This window comes from Fundulus heteroclitus, unplaced genomic scaffold, assembly GCF_011125445.2.
Source record: "Fundulus heteroclitus isolate FHET01 unplaced genomic scaffold, MU-UCD_Fhet_4.1 scaffold_39, whole genome shotgun sequence".
In the NCBI taxonomy this organism is placed as follows: domain Eukaryota; kingdom Metazoa; phylum Chordata; class Actinopteri; order Cyprinodontiformes; family Fundulidae; genus Fundulus; species Fundulus heteroclitus.
In genome coordinates, this window is record NW_023396803.1 from 819260 (window position 1) to 837920 (window position 18661).

Genomic DNA, 18661 nt, shown 5'->3' on the forward strand with positions numbered 1-18661 from the left:
CGGGTGAAGAGAGGGGCGGAGCTCTCCACCGACCACTACCTGGTGGTGAGTTGGCTCCGATGGCAGGGGAGGAAGCCGGTCCGACCGGGCAGGCCCAAACGTACTGTGAGGGTTTGCTGGGAACGTCTGGCGGAGTCCCCTGTGAGGCGGAGCTTTAACTCCCACATCCGGGAGAACTTTAAACACGTCCCGAGGGAGGTGGGGGACATTGAGTCTGAATGGACCATGTTCCACGCCATTGCTGAGGCAGCTAGTCGGAGCTGTGGCCGCAAGGTTGTCGGTGCATGTCGCGGCGGCAACCCTCGAACCCGCTGGTGGAGGGAAGCCGTCAAGCTGAAGAAGGAGTCCTATCGGGCTTTTTTGGCCTGTGGGACTCCGGAAGCAGCTGATGTGTACCGGCAGTCGAAGCGACAGGCGGCTCGGCTGGTCGCCGAGGCAAAAACTCGGGCGTGGGAAGAGTTCGGAGAGGCCATGGAGAAAGACTTCTGTACGGCTTCGAAGCGATTCTGGTCCACTATACGGCGTCTCAGGAGGGGGAAGCAGTGCAGTACCAACACTGTTTACAGTGGGGGTGGTGTGCTGCTGACCTCGACTCGGGACGTTGTGTTTCGGTGGGCGGAATACTTCGAAGACCTCCTTAATCCCACCAACACGTCTTCCATTGCGGAAGCAGAGCCTGAGGACTCTGGGTCAGGTTCTCCCATCTCTGGTGCTGAGGTTGCCGAGGTTGTTAAAAAGCTCCTCGGTGGCAAAGCCCCGGGGTTGGATGAGATTCGCCCGGAGTACCTTAAGGCTCTGGATGTTGTGGGGCTGTGTTGGTTAACGCGGCTCTGCAACATTGCGTGGACATCGGGGGCAGTTCCCCTGGATTGGCAGACTGGGGTGGTGGTCCCACTATTTAAAAAGGGGGACCGGAGAGTGTGTTCCAACTACAGGGGAATCACACTCTTAAGCCTCCCTGGTAAGGTCTATTCGGGGGTTCTGGAAAGGAGGGTCCATCGGATAGTCGAATCTCGGATTCAGGAAGAGCAGTGTGGTTTTCGTCCTGGCCGTGGAACACTGGACCAGCTCTATACCCTCAGCAGGATTCTGGAGGGGGCATGGGAGTTTGCCCAACCAGTCTACATGTGCTTTGTGGATCTGGAGAAGGCATTCGACCGTGTCCCCCGAGGGATCCTGTGGGGGTACTCCGGGAATATGGAGTACCGGGCCCTTTAATAAGGGCTGTCAGGTCTCTGTACGACTGGTGTCAGAGTCTGGTCCACATTGCCGGCAGTAAGTCGGACTCGTTTCCGGTGAGAGTTTGACTCCGCCAAGGCTGCCCTTTGTCACCGATTCTGTTCATAACTTTTATGGACAGAATTTCTAGGCGCAGCCAAGGTGTTGAGGGGATCCGTTTTGGTGGCCTTAGGATTGCGTCTCTGCTATTCGCGGATGACGTGGTCCTATTGGCTTCATCAGGGCGTGATCTACAGCTCTCACTGGAGCGGTTCGCAGCCGAGTGCGAAGCGGCCGGGATGAAAATCAGTGCCTCCAAATCCGAGACCATGGTCTTGAACCGGAAAAGGGTAGAGTGCCTTCTCCGGGTTGGGGAGGATGTGCTGCCCCTAGTGGAGGAGTTCAAGTATCTTGGGGTCTTGGTCACGAATGAGGGGAGGATGGAGTGGGAGATCGACAGGCGGATTGGTGCAGCGTCTGCTGTGAAGCGGGCGCTGTACCGATCCGTTGTGGTGAAGAGAGAGCTGAGCCAAAACGCGAAGCTCTCGATTTACCGGTCGATCTACGTTCCTACCCTCATCTGTGGTCACGAGCTTTGGGTCGTGACCGAAAGAACGAGATCCCGGATACAAGCGGCTGAAATGAGTTTTCTCCGTAGTGTGTTTGGGCTCTGCCTTAGAGATAGGGTGAGGAGCTCAGTCATCCGGGGAGGACTCAGAGTAGAGCCGCTGCTCCTCCACGTCGAGAGGAGCCAGTTGAGGTGGCTCGGGCATCTGGTCAGGATGCCTCCTGGACGCCTCCCTGGTGAGGTGTTCCGGGCACGTCCCACCGGGAGGAGGCCCAGGGGAAGACCCAGGACACGCTGGAGGGACTATGTCTCCCGGCTGGCCTGGGAACGCCTTGGGATTCCTCCTGAGGAGCTGGCCCAAGTGGCCGGGGAGAGGGACGTCTGGGCCTCCCTACTGAAGCTGCTACCCCCGCGACCCGACCCCGGATAAGCGGAAGAAGACGGACGGACGGACGAATCTGGAAATATTTATGTTGATTCCCAAGTGTGAATAGTTTCTACGAGTAGTAAATCTTTCAACCAAATAACTATCTTGCAAGTTACATTACCCAACTAAATGTGGTATAGATTTTGATCTGAATTTAGGGTTGATTTTATCATTACTGGGAAACTTACATTGTCAAAAACTGTTTATTGGCAATTGTAGATAACTCTGATGTTGAAGATTTATCAGATAAAGAAGCAAATTATCCATTTGTGGACGAACATATTACTTATATGGACCTCTTACATTTAGAACAACCGTTGGATAATTCTGAATCAACCTAATTTACCTGAAAAGGGTTCTGATGATTATTCACTGCCTGATGCAACAAAAGCTAATCCCTACAGCAGTGATGATATTGACAGTGGGAAAAGTCGTGAACTACCACATTCAGAAGTATATAAAGCAGGCATAAACAAAGACACTGAGTCAGAACCCGAACCCAGGGAACCTCGAAATGTTGAACGTGGTGATCACTGGAAGTCTGTTCCTTTCACTCCTAACTTAGCTCAGTTTTAAGGTAAAGATGATAAACTGAAAGATGAGCAAGCAGATTGGCAGCCACAGGATTGTATGGAGCAGTACTTGGAGCTGATGAAACTATTCACCGACTGTACAAACGCAATGTACCTGGCTAAGACTGGGAGATCTCTCAATATTTCTGTTTATGAGTTCTCTCACTTCTTTTGGTGCATCAATTTTGATATCTTGTGTTCATTATCCTCAAACAAAGATGTTCTGGTCAAATGCTTTGCAAATTCTTGCTATATATATATATATATATATATATATATATATATATATATATATATATATATATATATATATATATATATATATATATATTAGTGTAGCTTAAACTAATATAGATGTTAACTTTAACCCAGTAACCTAAATAAATGGATGTGTGTGAAACAAAGGGTGCATTCAAACTTCAGTGAAACACGTACCAGGAACAGGATGCACCGAGGCCATATGACAGTCTTGTGAGCGATAACGCTGTTAAAAAATGTTTGCATGAGGTTGTATATTGTTTTAGCCAACTCCCAGGAACCAAGCTAGGAGATAGATTACATTTAAAGGTCAAAGGTTAGGAAACATGTTTTTAGCAGACTTGATGTCTCCAGTTGGTCCAGCCCCCGCTTGGACTGTCGGTTTAAAAAGGAAGGAACAACGTGTAAGTTTTGAGACATGCTTCAGACACAGGCAGAGAACTTAAGGTATCCGATGCTGTGATAAATTTGAAAGTGTCTCCCACTTTGGAATTCCAAATTGTAATAAATATATGTTTAACTGTTGTTTTTGCCTCTGAATTCACTGCCTTTTTCTTTTTGTGCCAAATCCTCGACCGGGTGAAACGAGATGGGCCGTTAGGTGAACGGGCCCCACATGAGTCTCGTTAACAGCTACCTGAAAGTGTGTCGCACCAAGAAGTGGACAATTCGCATGATGATGCACGTGATGATGCAAGTGAATTTCTCCACTGTGAGATCTATAAAGTCTATCTATCTTACTTCACTGATCTTGCTTTTGTTAACATCTGGCTGCTGTAATACCAAGATAACTAGGAAAATGGCACCCCAAGAAAGGCTATAATTTTTGCATGTTACACATTTTGGTAGCTCAGGTGTTCATCAACAAGCACGATGTCCTGAACATAGATGCTCATGTTGTAGGTGCAGAGTGATAGAATGCACATTCTGCACAGTCAAGGAAAGGATCTTGGGTCACTTTGATCCCACATATCACTGTTTGCTCATGTTCTGCTGCTCATCTCCCAGAGATGACCTGAAAAGTCCGATGCATTGCAGAGGGCAGGACTGCCCCGGAAAATCAAGTGTGTGGTGCACTAAATGCAATGTGTTCCTCTGCTTGCAGAGTGAACACAACTGCTTTGCAGCATTTCACAAAAGCCAGCTCAGGAAGGACAGATTGCTTGCTGCAGAACCATGTTCAGGGCCTGAGGTACACACCTGTTTGCACCTTTTGAAAGTTTCACCGATGACCAGAAGGGCTGCTTTAGATATGCAGATTGCTTTTTTGCAGAGGTTTTCTGTTACTTTGCTATACAGTTGGGTAGCCATCCTAGTTGCCTGAAATACTCCCTTCTTATTAGTCCTTTGTTGTGTGCTCCAACTGGTTTTATATGCATCACCCAATCATGTCTTTATTGTGTCATTTGGGATTATAGACCCAGTGTCCTCATATGGGCACATAGCTTTTTCAGAGAACTGCTGACTGTAGAAAGCTGCAATTTTGTGTGTAAAGTAATTGGGATTTTCTAATCCCAAATTGCAAATAAAAAAAATTCAATTTAAAGATAATCTAATTGTCCTCATATGAGGACATCATTTTTTTCAAAAACTATTTGTTGTATCATGACAGAGTTTAGTTATTAAACTTATTAGGTCCTACTAATCCCATGTAACATGGAAATTAAAAAAAACAAACTCCAAATAAAAGCTAGTCTCAGGAGGATAATGTATATCATGTAAAAGAAATAACACCTGTTATTTATACCTGAAATGCCTCAAAGGGTCGAGAAACAATAAAGTAATAATAGTAACGGAAACGGTAAAAGGGAAACCCTCACCTTTTCTTTTTCAGGCGGCTGTCGCTAAGAATCTGAATTTTTAATAGCCTACAGTCATTGCTCTTCAATCCTTTCAGCAGTCTTCAGAACTCCTGCCTCACACAGATTGAGATTATGTTTTTGTTGATAAAATGTATTATACTTCAGAATTAAATGCTATTTTGAGGTCCTAACATTGGTTACTTACCTTTCTCAAGTTCCACAAACAATCTATCCTGCTTTTTGACATAACTGCACTCAGCAGCTTTCACTTATTTTAGTGTAGCTAATATTTAGTTTTTAAATTGGGACTATTTTCGTAGCCTACTATTAATCGTAGTAACCGCAAAATCCCAGTACAAATGAAACTTAAATCTCGTGCTCCAAGACGCACACACGCATGCACTAGAAAACAGCCAATCATGAAAAGGGGAGGCGGAACTTAAGGCAGAACAATCAATGAGAGTGGAGTTAAACAGCACACAGCACAGTCACATGTGCTGCAGATCAAATTATTGGTAGGGACAAGTAGATTGGTCCAAAATTTTGGTAGGGACATGTCCCTATGGTCCCTTTTGCAAACCTACGGCCATACCACAAAGAAAGAATACTCCTTTTTCTCACATATGCATCATACCTATTCATGCATGATTATTTCTTCATACATTAAACTTTACTGTCTTTTGTAAAGTTGTGTGACTACAGTAGTATGGTTATATCTGACCACGCTGCTGTGACGCTCATTTTAAGCTTCCCCAACCATAAACCAAACAGATTCAGATGGCGGTTCAATTCTCTTCTTTTGTCAGATGACCCCATCCCTGCTTTGGGAGACCCTAAAAGCCTACTTGAGGGGGCTTATTATTTACTGTAATGCATCGATTCATAAGTTGCGAAGGGCCAGACAAGTAGAACTACTTGATCTCATGTCATAGACAATGCCTATGCAAAAGCCGTATCCCCAAAACTGTATAAACAGCGTGTTTTATTTCAGGCTGAATTTGCCATGCTTTCAACGGGCCGGGCTGAATGAGCCATGCTGAAATCTAAACATAGGTTTTATATGAATACAGAGAGAAACCAAGCAAGGCGCTTACAGTCTTATGCATATTACCACCACTCATGTAATAGACCACATTGAATCTTTCAGGACTTTTATCTGACCCAGAAGATGTTAATAAACCCTTTTGTGAGTTTTATTCCAATTTATATATTTCTGAACCTCCTACTGATCCGAGGCTGATGGATAGTTTTTTTTTTTTTTTTTTTGAAGGGCTGGATACTCCCAATGTGGAAGAAAAGTTTAGGGAATCCTTAGATAACCCCATCTCTTTGCAGGAAATTAATCACGCCATTTCATGTATGCAAAGTGGGAAATGTCCAGGTCCAGACAGCTTTTGTGCTGAATTTTATGAGAAGTTTTCTGGGAAATTAGACCCTTACCTCATGTATTCAATGACAGTTTAAACTCCCAGTGTCTCCCACAAACACTACGCCAGGCATATATATCCCTTATCCTAAAAAAAAGGCAAAGCTCATCATAATTGTTCTCTTACTGCCCAATTAGTCTTCTAAATGTTAAAGTGCAAATACTCTAGCTCTATTTCTTGAATCTGTTTTGCCAACTCTTATTTCATTCGATCAGACTGTGTTTATAAAGGGGCATTTATTTTTTAACATGTTGAACAATTATACACTGTTTAAAATTATTTAATGTTTAATAAAAAACTCTCTATTAGGTATTGTCTAGTGAATATCAGCCTAGGAGCTGATATCAGAATTTGCAGGCCAACAATGACCTTAACGACTCCCCATTACTAAGGGGGTGGACCTGTTTCGTTTTAATTTGCATGTTATCTAAGCCATTACAAGGCCATTGTTGGGCAGTACTATAAAGCTTGCAACTCCACACTACTCCAGACATTTTGAATTGAGAAAGCTTTCTGAATAGGAAGCGAAACGTCTTCAAACTTTGAAAAAAAAAGTCCAGTTGTTTTGTTTTTAACTTTACTGGAAATATCAGGACAATAATTGAAAGGGGTGATTCGAGCACTGGCGATCTTTTAACAGCGAACTCTGCACACACATAGAATAAGGAGTGACAACTTCTCTTCAAATTGAAGAATTTATAAACGGAAATAAAATGAACATCCAGAGAACATCACTATATAATGCTGTTTATCTGAATTAACAATATTTCAATCAACAATTCCTCTCTAATAGGCTAGAGAAACTTAACTAAAACTACTAAGCAAAATTAAGATAAAAAATATGCTAAGCTAAGGAACTATGTACACACAAACAAAAGACAAATCAAGATGGTTGATCATCAGAATAATTCAGTGAATCATGGTTCACTGCAGATCTGGGATGATGAACCATAGTCTAACTTAATGAACATGAAATGGAGTTAAATTATCTTAACTAATTCAGACAACATTTGGTATGTGTTTCCATCTCAGGATCCAAATCCTGAGATAAAAAATTATTTGACAAAATAACATTTTTGTCATGATTTGTCTTAGGATGAACCCGGACACAGCACGCACACACAGAGCTGGTTCTTAAAGTGAGTTTATTGAACAGGATGGATGATTGATGACGAGAGGAACCAGAGTCTTCTTACTGACGGAGATGAAGGGTGCAGAAGCTGGCCGACAGGAGGAGTGCAGGGAGACTGACCAGGAAGGAACACCAGAGCTGAAGACTTGAGACCAGGAACGAAACACCAGAGCCGAGGACTTGAGACCATGGCAGAGCACTTGAGACCAGGACGAAATGCTGGAGCCGAGAAATTGAGACCAGGACAGAGCACTTGAGACCACTGATACGCTAGGGCTCAACAGTGTACGGAAATGCTGGGGCACAACTAGCGTACAGAAACGCCAGGGGACAAAAACGGGCGTACGGCAATGCCAGGGGAAGGAACGGGCGTTCGGAGACGCCAGGGGGAAAGAACGGGCGTATGGAAACGCCAGAGGGAAGGACAGGCGGACTGATATGCTAGGGCTCAACAGCGTACGGAAACTCTGGGGCACTACTAGCGTACAGAAACGCCAGGGGAAAGAACAGGCGTACGGAAACGCCAAGGGAAAGGAACGGGCGTACGGAAACGCCAAGGGAAAGGAACGGGCGTACGGAAACGCCAAGGGAAAGGAACGGGCGTACGGAAACGCCAAGGGAAGGTAACGGGCGTACGGAAACGCCAGGGGGAAGGACAGGCGGACTGATACGCTAGGGCTCAACAGCGTACGGAAACGCTGAGGCACAACTACCGTACAGAAACGCCAGGGGAAAGAACGGGCGTACGGAAACGCCAAGGGAAAGGACCGGGCGTACGGAAACGCCAAGGGAAAGGAACGGACGTAAGGAAACGCCAAGGGAATTGAACGGGTGTACGTAGACGCCAAGGGAAAGGAACGGACGTACGGAAACGCAAAGGGAAAGGAACGGGCTTACGGAAACGCCGGGTGGAAGGAACGGATGTAAGGAAACGCCAAGGGAATTGAACGGGCGTATGTAGACGCCAAGGGAAAGGAATAGACGTACGGAAACGCCAAGGGAAAGGAACAGGCGTACGGAAACGGCAAGGAAAAGGAACGGCCGTACGGAAATGCCAAGGGAAAGGAACGGGCTTACGGAGACGCCAGGGGGAAGGAACGGACGTAAGGAAACGCCAAGAGAAAGGAACGGGCTTAGGGAGACGCCAGGGGGAAGGAACGGACGTACGGAAATGCCAAGGGAAAGGAACGGGCGTACGGAGACGCCAGGGGGAAGGAACGGGCGTACGGAAACGCCAGGGGAAAGAACGGGTGTACGGAGACGCCAGAGGAAGGAACGGGTGTACGTAGACGCCAGGGGGAAGAAACGGGCGTATGGAAATGCCAGAGGGAAGGACAGGCGGACTGATACGCTAGGGCTCAACAGCGTACGGAAACGCTGGGGCACAACTAGCGTACAGAAAAGTCAGGGGAAAGAACGGGCGTACGGAAACGCCAGGGGAAAGGAACGTGTGTACGGAAACGCCAGGGGAAAGGAACGGGCGTACGGAAACGCCAAGGGAAAGGAACGGATGTACGGAAACACCAAGGGAAGGAAAGAGATCGCCGGGGCATGAGGGAAATGCCGGGGCGTGAGGGAAATGCCGGGGCGCGAGGGAAGAGATCGCCAGGGCGTGAAGGAAACGCCGGGGCGCAAGAGAAGAGATGGCCAGGGTGTGAGAGAAATGCCGGGGCATGAGAGAAACGCCGGGGCGTGAGAGAAACGCCGGGGCGCAAGGGAAGAAATTGCCAAAACAAAACCAGAAAACTAGGAAGGGGACTAAAACCTAAAGCAAAACTATAAAACAAAGCAAAACAGGGAGACAAGGGCAGGTACAGCTAAACTAATGAAAAACTAGATAACTAAAGCTAGAAATAATAACACAAGCAAAACCAGAAGTGTAAGGTAAAAACTAGAATTCAGAAGCAAAACTCAAAAGACTAAAGGCAAACCTAGAACAATAGAACAGAGCTGAAAAGAAATAAAACCAAAAGCAAAACAGAAACTCAAGTAAGCTAAGCAGAACTTGAACACAGAACAAACCGAAACTAATGAACTCTAAGAAATCTAAATATACACCCCAAAACCAAGGAATGCTAAGTAACTCAAAACACCAGGGCCAAAAATAACTCAAAACAGAAACTAGAAAACGCTGGGCAGCATAGTCTAAACATGCTGGGCAGCGGCAACAGTAACGCTGGGCAGCGGCAACAGTTACGCTGGGCAGCGGCAACAGTTACGCTGGGCAGCGGCAACAGTTACGCTGGGCAGTGGCAACAGTTACGCTGGGCAGTGGCAACAGTTACGCTGGGCAGCGGCAACAGTTACGCTGGGCAGCGGCAACAGTTACGCTGGGCAGCGTCAGAGGCGGGCCTCGCGGAGAGCGATCCCGGAAACACAGTCGGAGGCAGGGCGTCGCAACACAGCGACCCGGGCAAGACGAACCGGAAGCAATGCGTCGCAACACAGCGACCCAGGCGAGAGGGACCAGGGGCGGGGCATCCATGAAGTCCCCGAGCAGAGGTGGAGCAGATCCTGCCAGCTTCTGCACCAAGCTCTGTGCGTGCTCGGGTTCATCCTTTTGGCCGGTCCGTAATGTCATGATTTGTCTTAGGATGAACCCGGACACAGCACGCACACACAATTCAATTCAATTTTATTTATATAGCGCCAAATCATGAAACATGTTATCTCAAGGCACTTTACAAAATCAAGTTCAATCATATTATACAGATTGGGTCAGATTATACAGGTTGGTCAAAAATGTCCTATATAAGGAAACCAGTTGATTGCATCAAAGTCCCAACATGCAGCATTCACTCCTGGGGAAGCATAGAGCCACAGGGAGAGTCGTCTGCATTGTACATGGCTTTGCTGCAATCCCTCATACTGAGCAAGCATGAAGCGACAGTGGGAAGAAAAACTCCCCATTAACGGGAAGGAAAACCTCCGGCAGAACCGGGCTCAATATGAACGGTCATCTGCCTCGACCGACTGGGGTTACAGAAGACAGAGCAGAGACACAACAAGAGAGACAAAAAAGCACAGAGGCACACATTGATCCAGTAATCTGTTCTACATTAGATGGTAGTAGCGGGTGAGCCGTCTTCTCTGGATGATGTCACAGTTAACAGAATGCCAGACCAGGTGTACCTACTATGAAGAAAAAAGAGAGAGAACAGAAAGTTAAAGCAGAAAGGACAACACATAATGCATAATTGAAGAACAGTAGAGCTGGTTCTTAAAGTGAGTTTATTGAACAGGATGGGTGATTGATGACGAGAGGAACCAGAGTCTTCTTACTGACGGAGATGCAGAAGCTGGCTGACAGGAGGAGTGCGAGGAGACTGACCAGGAAGGAACACCAGAGCTGAAGACTTGAGACCAGAGTGGAGCTCTTGAGACCAGGAACGAAACACCAGAGCCGAGGACTTTAGACCAGGGCAGAGCACTTGAGACCAGGACGAAACGCTGGAGCCGAGAACCTGAGACCAGGACGGAGCACTTGAGACCAGGACGAAACACTGGAGCAGAGAACTTGAGAACAGGGTGGAACACAGGAGTTGAGAACAGGAGTGGAGAACTTGAGAGCAGGACGGAAACGTGTCTTGAGTTGAGGCTGGCTGGAATAAAGCTGAAGTGAAGCTTCTGGCTGACCGAAGCAAAAAACTGAGCTGACACAGGGTTCAGGCAGAAACTGAGCAGGAGAAGAACACTACAGACCGGCAACGAGAACAGAATGAGGTGAGAATAATAGAGGTGAACACAGGTGGCAACAGATCAGAGATAATTGCAGCCTGACAGGTGGAACCAATCAGGCTGCGCAGGGAAGAGAGAGAGGAAGGGAGGCTTAGCATGCAGCCTACAAGCTGCATCCTGACAATTTTGAAGAAAGATTTTCTCAGTAAAATCATTAACTTTAGGGTTTCAAAGACCCAAAATAGGTAAGGATGGCCTTACGAAAGTTTCAGATTTATTATTGGCCTGCCAACATAAAAAGTTTATTGTGCTGGCGATGGGACACATCATCCCAAGACCTTCAAGGCTGGTTACAAATTGAATCCAGCTCCTGTCGTCCTGTCTCGCTCCCAGCTCTTTTGTGATCCTCTCTTCCCCTACTCTCACCACAGACTTGTAAAAATCCAGCAGTAAACCATACCCTTAAAATCTGGTCTCGGTTCCGGAAACATTATGGGCTAGCCTTCATGTGAATTTATTCCCCTGTCACAGCCAGCCACTTGAATCCAGCTTCTCTTGTAGATAATGCCTTTAATTTATGGCAGACTAATAGTGTTCTTAACATTAAGATGTAGTACAGGGATGGCATCTTCATGTCTTTTGATCAGATCAGAAAGGAATTATCTTTACCTGCCCATAACTTTTTTCAGATACTTGCAAGTCATGCATTTCATAAAGAATCAGTTTGTTCAGTTTCCCTCGATACCACCAAAATGAACAAAAGGAAACAGCATCAGAGCTGTACACTAAAATATTTGAAATGGAGGGCCCCTCATTATCGATAATAAAAGATCACTGGGAAAAAGATATGGATACAAATATAACTGATGAACAATGGTCTGACATACTTCAAAGGATTCATTATTCTTCCACGTGCAAGGCATAAGCTTTAAGACTTAAATTTAAGACTTTTTATACATAGGCTCCATATGTCGAAGGTTAAACTGTCAAAGATCTTTCCTGATGTTAATCCTATTTGTGATAGGTATAACCAAGCACCTGCTACTCTCTATCACAAATTTTTGTCATGTCCTAGCCTAACAGCATTCCGGTCTTCAATTTCTGAAGTTTATTCAGCAGTTTCTTGAGCTATCATTCACTCTTGCCCTTTAATTGGACTCTTTGGTTTATCATTAAACAATATTTCCTTCAGTAAGCCACAGTTGAACTGGATGACCTACTCCTCCCTTCTGACACGTCGGCCTATTATTTTTAATAGGAAAAACGACCACCTCTTCGTTTTGGAAGATGTATATGTGATGGGTTTTTTTTTAAATTGAAAAGATTTGATACACACTGAATGGATCAGTGACTAAGTTTGATTTGACATTTACCTCCCATACAGAAAAACCACCTATGCATTGTGACTGAACAAGATTTATTTTCTTCTTGAATGTGTTTTGGAATATTATATTATATTTCAGAATATCTTGACATCTGCTTTAGCTCGTCTGGAATGTAATTGAAACTAATAAGTCAGGATTTAAAATAGAAAACATAAATTAATCTTTTTTTCTTCTTCAGATTGTATTCTGCTTGTGCATGGAGCAACCTGAGCCCTCTTTTGCTGTGTTTCCATGATGATTTTTATCTTGCTCTGTTCGTCTTTAGGTTAATGGGGAGGGCAGAGAGAACCCTTTCAGGCAGAGAACCTCGTCTTGGCTGCTGGATTCAATGAGTGTGGCTCTGGTCCACCAGCTCCCTGGGGTTGGCAGGGTCAAAGCTTTGACCCTGATGCAGAATTTTCCCAGCATCCAGGAGATCTACAGTGCATCTACTGCTGAACTAGAGCCCATTGTGGGTCAGGCCAGCGCCCAGCAGATCCACAGCTTCTTCCACGCAGACCATACTGCTGGAACATAAGGACCAACATGTAATTTTCAGTTCATTGGGCCAGGACAAAAACTATGGGGAGACCAGTGCATCTCAATGTGTAGACTAAGAAGTCTCTTTTGTTGCAAGTTGTTTTTTTTTTTCTTTTGTAGCGCAACCAACGAAAAAATATGTGGAATGGCTGTACACATTCATTTTCATACAGTAATATTGTGTGTATTCTGGGGGAAATAAATGACAACATTTTTACAATGTTAAAGTGGTGTTGGGTAAAAACGTAAATCAGGAAGCAATTTCTGTTATACTGATATTGTTGGTTATAACTTCAGAATAAAAGTGTATTTCGCCAAATTTGAAGCTAAAAGCAAGGAATTTGACTTCAGATTCCAACGAATGGTGTAAAGAAACACGCAGACAAGTAATAGTAGGCAGACAGCAACTTATAGTTGTTCCTGAAGTTGACGTCATCTCTAAAGTCTTTCGTGGGTTTAGTTCCAGGTGAATCTGTGCATACCAGTGGACCAGCCAATCGACCTCCTGTCTGTGTTGTTGTGCAATTATACACTGTTTAAAGTTATTTAATGTTTCATAAAAACCTCTCTGTTAAGTATTATTAAGTATTATTGGTGATAATCAGCTGTTAAGCTGATATCAAGACAATGGTTAAAAAGGATTAATTTGAACACTAGCGATCTTTTAACAGCAAACTCTGCAGACACAGAATAAAGGAGTGACAACTTCTTTTTAAGTTAAAGAATTTAATAACAGAAATAAAATGAACATCTAGGAACATCACTATGTAATGCTGTTTATCTGAATTAAAACTATATTTCGATTAACAAATCCTCTCTACTAGCCTAGTGAAACAACTAAACTACTAAGCAAAATGAAGATAAAAAGGAACTAAGATAAGGAAATATTTACATGCAAAAACAAAAGACAAAACAAAAGTGGTTGGTCATAATCAGAATAATTCAGTGAATCCTGTTCACTGCAGATCTGATTCAAAATGCATGGAATGGAGTTAGATTAGCTTGACTAATTTAGAAAAACATTTGGCATGTGTTTCAATCCACTCACAATGCAAATCCTGAGTTAAACCAAACATTATTTGATGAAATAATATTTTGTTTAAGTTAAAGAACCAAAGTTCATCTTAAAGAATGTGAATTGAGGTTAAATTAGCTTCACTAATTCAGAACAACATTTGGCCTGTTTTTAACACATTCACAATGCAAATCCCAAGTCAACCAGAACATTATTTTGAGTAAATAACATTCTAAAGACTGATTTGCTCAGTAAAATCATTTAAACCTTATGGATGGCTGATCTTTTTAATGCAATTCTACCTCTGGGCACTAGGGGTCGCTGTATCGATCAGGCGCTAAATCGGTTAAAGCCTAAAGTTATCAACATTGCCTTTAAACCAACATTAATATTCAATATTAATATGGGAATAAGGCTCATAGCTCTATCGAATGATGGCGGAGCAGAACAAACAAGGTTTATGCTTGGAACAGGCTTTTGTAGAAAAAACGGAACCAGAAATTACCAGAAGCTAATAGCATTTTGGCTAGTGGACTTTCAGCTCTAACAAACAAAATCTTTGGTTTTATTTTAGTCATAATGAGTGGGCCGGATAAGGTACACATTAATGTCCCATCAATGTATGAAACCCTTGTGGAGATAACCTTTGTTATAACCATAAAAACACATTCGACAATGACATGGTACCAAATGCTAGCAATGAGCTATTCCGTTAGCCCTTTGTTTTAAAGCAATCATGTGTAACGCATCACACAACATTTCCCAATAAACCATTTAACCTGTCCCCTGGGTCTCTCTGTCCAACCTGTCCGTGCCTCGTGTGAGTTCTATCCACTTAGGTCACCCAAGGAACGAAGGCAGTGAAAAGGGAACTATTGTTCCTTCAGCAGCGGCTAGTGGCTTAGCTCTGCAGACCCTGCTGACACGTGGTCGGGATCGGCCTGATCTGGCTCTGTAGTCCCTGATCACTCAGCTTGTCTGATGAGGGAAGGCGACTAATTTGTGTCGTCTGGACTCGGCTTTCCTGCAACAGCTGACAAAAATAAACAAAGCTGTTTTGGCATTCTGTACTTTGCGGCCAGGGAGGTCGTCCACTCAGAGGATGAGGATTTCCCCCTTTTTTGCTTTATTGAAGCGAGGGCAGATGAGTCTCACAGAAGGCCAGTTCTGGATAGTGCAGAGGTTTGATAAACATCAAATGGGTCATACTGGATCAGGCTGACCTGGCTCTCAGCAAGGGGAGTACAAGCTAGAAGAAAGGAAACATCTGGAAAGAGAGCGAAAACATTGTTGAACTGTAGTGTTCCAAAATATGTCAAGTAGCGGAACTAATTGGTCTGTTTTTGTATTCTGAGCTAAACATTTACCAGAAGTAAAGTCCAGCCTGCCAAGAAGCTGGACGTCACTAGCTTGCAATACACACCAATGGAGATTGGTGTGTATTGTAACGCACACACATCTGTGACTTATAAAAAGGCCTGTTCATTGTATTGTTTTTTTAGAACTCTTGCTTCACACCCGTTTGTACGTGTGAAGTTGAATGGAATAAATGAGTTCTCGTTGGAAAGACAGCAAAACGATTTCTCGCTGAGTCTTCTTTCTTTTTAAGTTTCAATAGTTAAATAATATCCCACATAATTTGGTGACCGCGACAACTTAAAAGGAAGTGATTTGTTTACTCCCAGCCGCTTTAATCGGATGCCTAGTGTGATACTGAATATTGAATGGATCTGACTTTTGTAGTCGAGCTGAAATTCCTCTAATATATATATAACTTTTTAGAATCAAAAAATCATCGTGAGAGGTTGATTTTAGAAACGTCCGGCTGGTCGGAGTCTTTCAGGGCAGGGCCCTGTTAATGTAAAATAAGGCATTTCTTGGATCATCTGTGTGAGTCCAATGAAAATATGTGACCTTAAAGCGTTAGCTGCAGTCTGGTTTGTTGAGTACTCCGGTTTAGGTAAACGAGGTGAAAGAGCCTCCTATCAAATTTGAAACAGAAGGCCTTGCTTGGGAGCATGTGAAGTATAAACGTTTATTTTTACCTTCTTTTTTTTTTTGCTACGGGTCCGATAAATGATTTAAATTTGTCTGTGCGCACAGTAAAAATCCAGGAATATTGGGTATTTGGACCATTAGAAAAAACCCACTAAGTTCCCCGGGAGAGTGAGTGGGGAGCGAGAAGTGAATGGAGTGAGTGATTGATGTTTTGTGTGACAGACGTCTATGTGTGAGTTTAAATGATGAGAGCGCTGTTGTTTGACTAAAACGCATGTATGAAACGGTTGTTTGCTGTTGCTCTGTTTCTCTCTTCAAAGTCCCGTTGTCAGAAGTAAAGGTAAAGTTTGTCTAGGTTGATGAGGTAAAAAATGCTTGGAAACTTTTATTTTTTGTAAGGAAATCTTGGTGGACCAAAGTGTTTATACTCATTTAAGCTGCTGTGTTGAAAAGATGTGGGTGCAGATACTTAAACTTTGTGTTTGAAGGTTGGATAATAATTGTGCAAGTGGTTTCGCTGGTGCAAAAACTTTTAGCAATAGGATCTGCGAATTTGCCTGCGTTTCGCCTGTCAGTGGGAGAGAAAAAAGCAGCACCCTGGGAGTTATTTTTAGACCGTCACTGAGCTCTGCCAAGAAGCTCTCCCCCAAAGGAAAATCTTACACACACACACACACACACACACACACACACACAGCTCTCCCGAGCCAAGGAGGAACCACACACACACAGTTCCCTCCCTCTTTTCGGGGGCACAGCTGAGGGAGGGAACGGGGCTCGGCCGCAGAGAGACACACGGACCTTTGACCCCGTGGTATCTCTTAATTTTGGTTTTCTTTACTTGGTTTAACTAAACTAATACAAAGTAAAATGGCAAACATTCCTATCATTATTATTGGGTTAAAATACCCTGAATATGCTTTAAAAATTCCAAAAATTTCTAAGAAGTGGAACAAAATAACATAGAAGTTTAACTCGCCCTGGCCTGAAACAGGCAGTTTCTTTGTGGGCAAATGGAAGTCAGAGTTATGGATTACAAAACAAACAATAATACTAAAAAAAAAAAGAAAAACGTGACCTTGAGCTGAAGATTTTAAATATCTTTAAAACAGAAGGTGAGGCTTATAGAAGTGCTTTAAATCAGAAATATATGGAAATGAAACAGCAGTCTGTAAATGATAAGGCAGAAAATTCAAAAGCTGCGGGAATCTATCCATTCCTATCTGGCACAGTCAATATTATGGGAGATTTCCAGTACAAGAACGAGGATTCTCTGATCATAGATGCAGGAGATGGAACTGAAGGGGGTTCTACAGCACATAAAGAGATTATGACGAAGGCCTCGCATGTCAGTGTTGCGAACGCAGGAGGGTCACCATACCAAAAAGACAGAAGCGCACCTTGTCAACAAGCAAACCAAGCAACTGCTTGGAGCCCCGAGCCACTGGGGGGCCCCCAAGAGCCAGCTACTGTACACCCGGTGGATAAACAGCAACAGGCGAGCATGAAGTGGCAACGCTATAGTGACTGAGGAGATGCACAACTGCATATGAAAATTCCGATTGGATGGAATGTTGATTGACATTGGCTTTGCCCAGTCAAAATCCAGCCCAGCCCAGGTGGATAACTTCCCTTAATGAAAATGAATGTAGCCTAGCGAATGGGTGACATTGTAGGCCTATCGTTCAGTAAATTGGAATGCAATTAAGTAACTAAGCTGAAGGAAAATGAAAAGGAGCTATCCATCTGGTAGCGAGAAGAAGAAGAAGAAGAAGCAAAAGGAAAGAAAGAAAGACAGTGGTAAGTGGAGCAGATAATGATTTAAGCATAACATTAACAGTAAATGACTGCTGTCATTGAAATGATGCTACTTTGTCTTCTAACGGGGAGACAGCAGCTATAGCATTAAGTGAATGCTATGATAGCAATGAATATTGAAAGCTATGCCCAAGGAGAACAATTAAACATTTTTAACAAAATCTTTCATATCTCTCCTCAGGATCATTGCTTAAATTTATAACAAAACAGACAGATAAAGTGTCCCTACCAAATGCTGATGATGAAAACCGTAAGTCCAGTGTTCCACTTGAATTGTTAACTGTGGCTTCTGTCTCTGTCTCTCTCCGAGGTCGGTCGTGTCTTTGCTCTCTCTGCAGCTTTTACCCCCCCCCCTCTCCTGCTTTGCTATGTCTTGTCTTCTGAGCGCTTTCTTCATATCAACCGAACTCTGAAAAACATGGATCTGGTAAGCTGGTCTCTCAATACTATTGATACATTTTTTTCGACGGGTATGCAACGAAAGGGGGACCCGTCCGGTCCTGATTTGACTTATGTTGTGAGATACACCCTAAATTCCTGGAGGAAAACGGTGTGTCTTTCGACCTTGTCATTCCTGGACGTTTGAAATTTTCACATTTGGATTAAGGATACTGGGATCTCTACTTATTGGTTTTTGTGGATTTTTGAAGTATCGGCAAATACAGCGGATGTCGGAGCCATTTGGCCTTGATCAGGCTGCCGGCTGCATGACGCGCTCACTATGGCTGTGAACGGACAAACCTGACACCTGTGGACGCTTCTCTGAACTGTGGGCCGGCTGATAACATCAAGGACAATGGCCTCTGGAGAGTGTTCACGGAGATAAAACACTTTCGCCCATACA

At 44.0% G+C, this 18661-nt stretch overlaps 1 protein-coding gene across 5 annotated transcripts in view; it reads left to right on the plus strand.

Annotated features, from left to right (window-relative positions):
- Positions 1 to 18661, plus strand: part of faap24 (FA core complex associated protein 24) — a 76279-nt gene that overhangs the window by 25539 nt on the left and 32079 nt on the right. The window contains exon 4 of one of the 5 annotated variants that reach the window (XM_012856864.3): positions 12733 to 13311. The exons of the other annotated variants lie outside the window; for them this stretch is intronic. Within the exon in view, the coding sequence (XP_012712318.1) occupies positions 12733 to 12984 (252 nt within the window). The 3' untranslated portion in view covers positions 12985 to 13311. Of the gene's footprint in view, positions 1 to 12732; positions 13312 to 18661 lie in introns of those variants that run through there. 5 annotated transcript variants of the gene reach the window in all.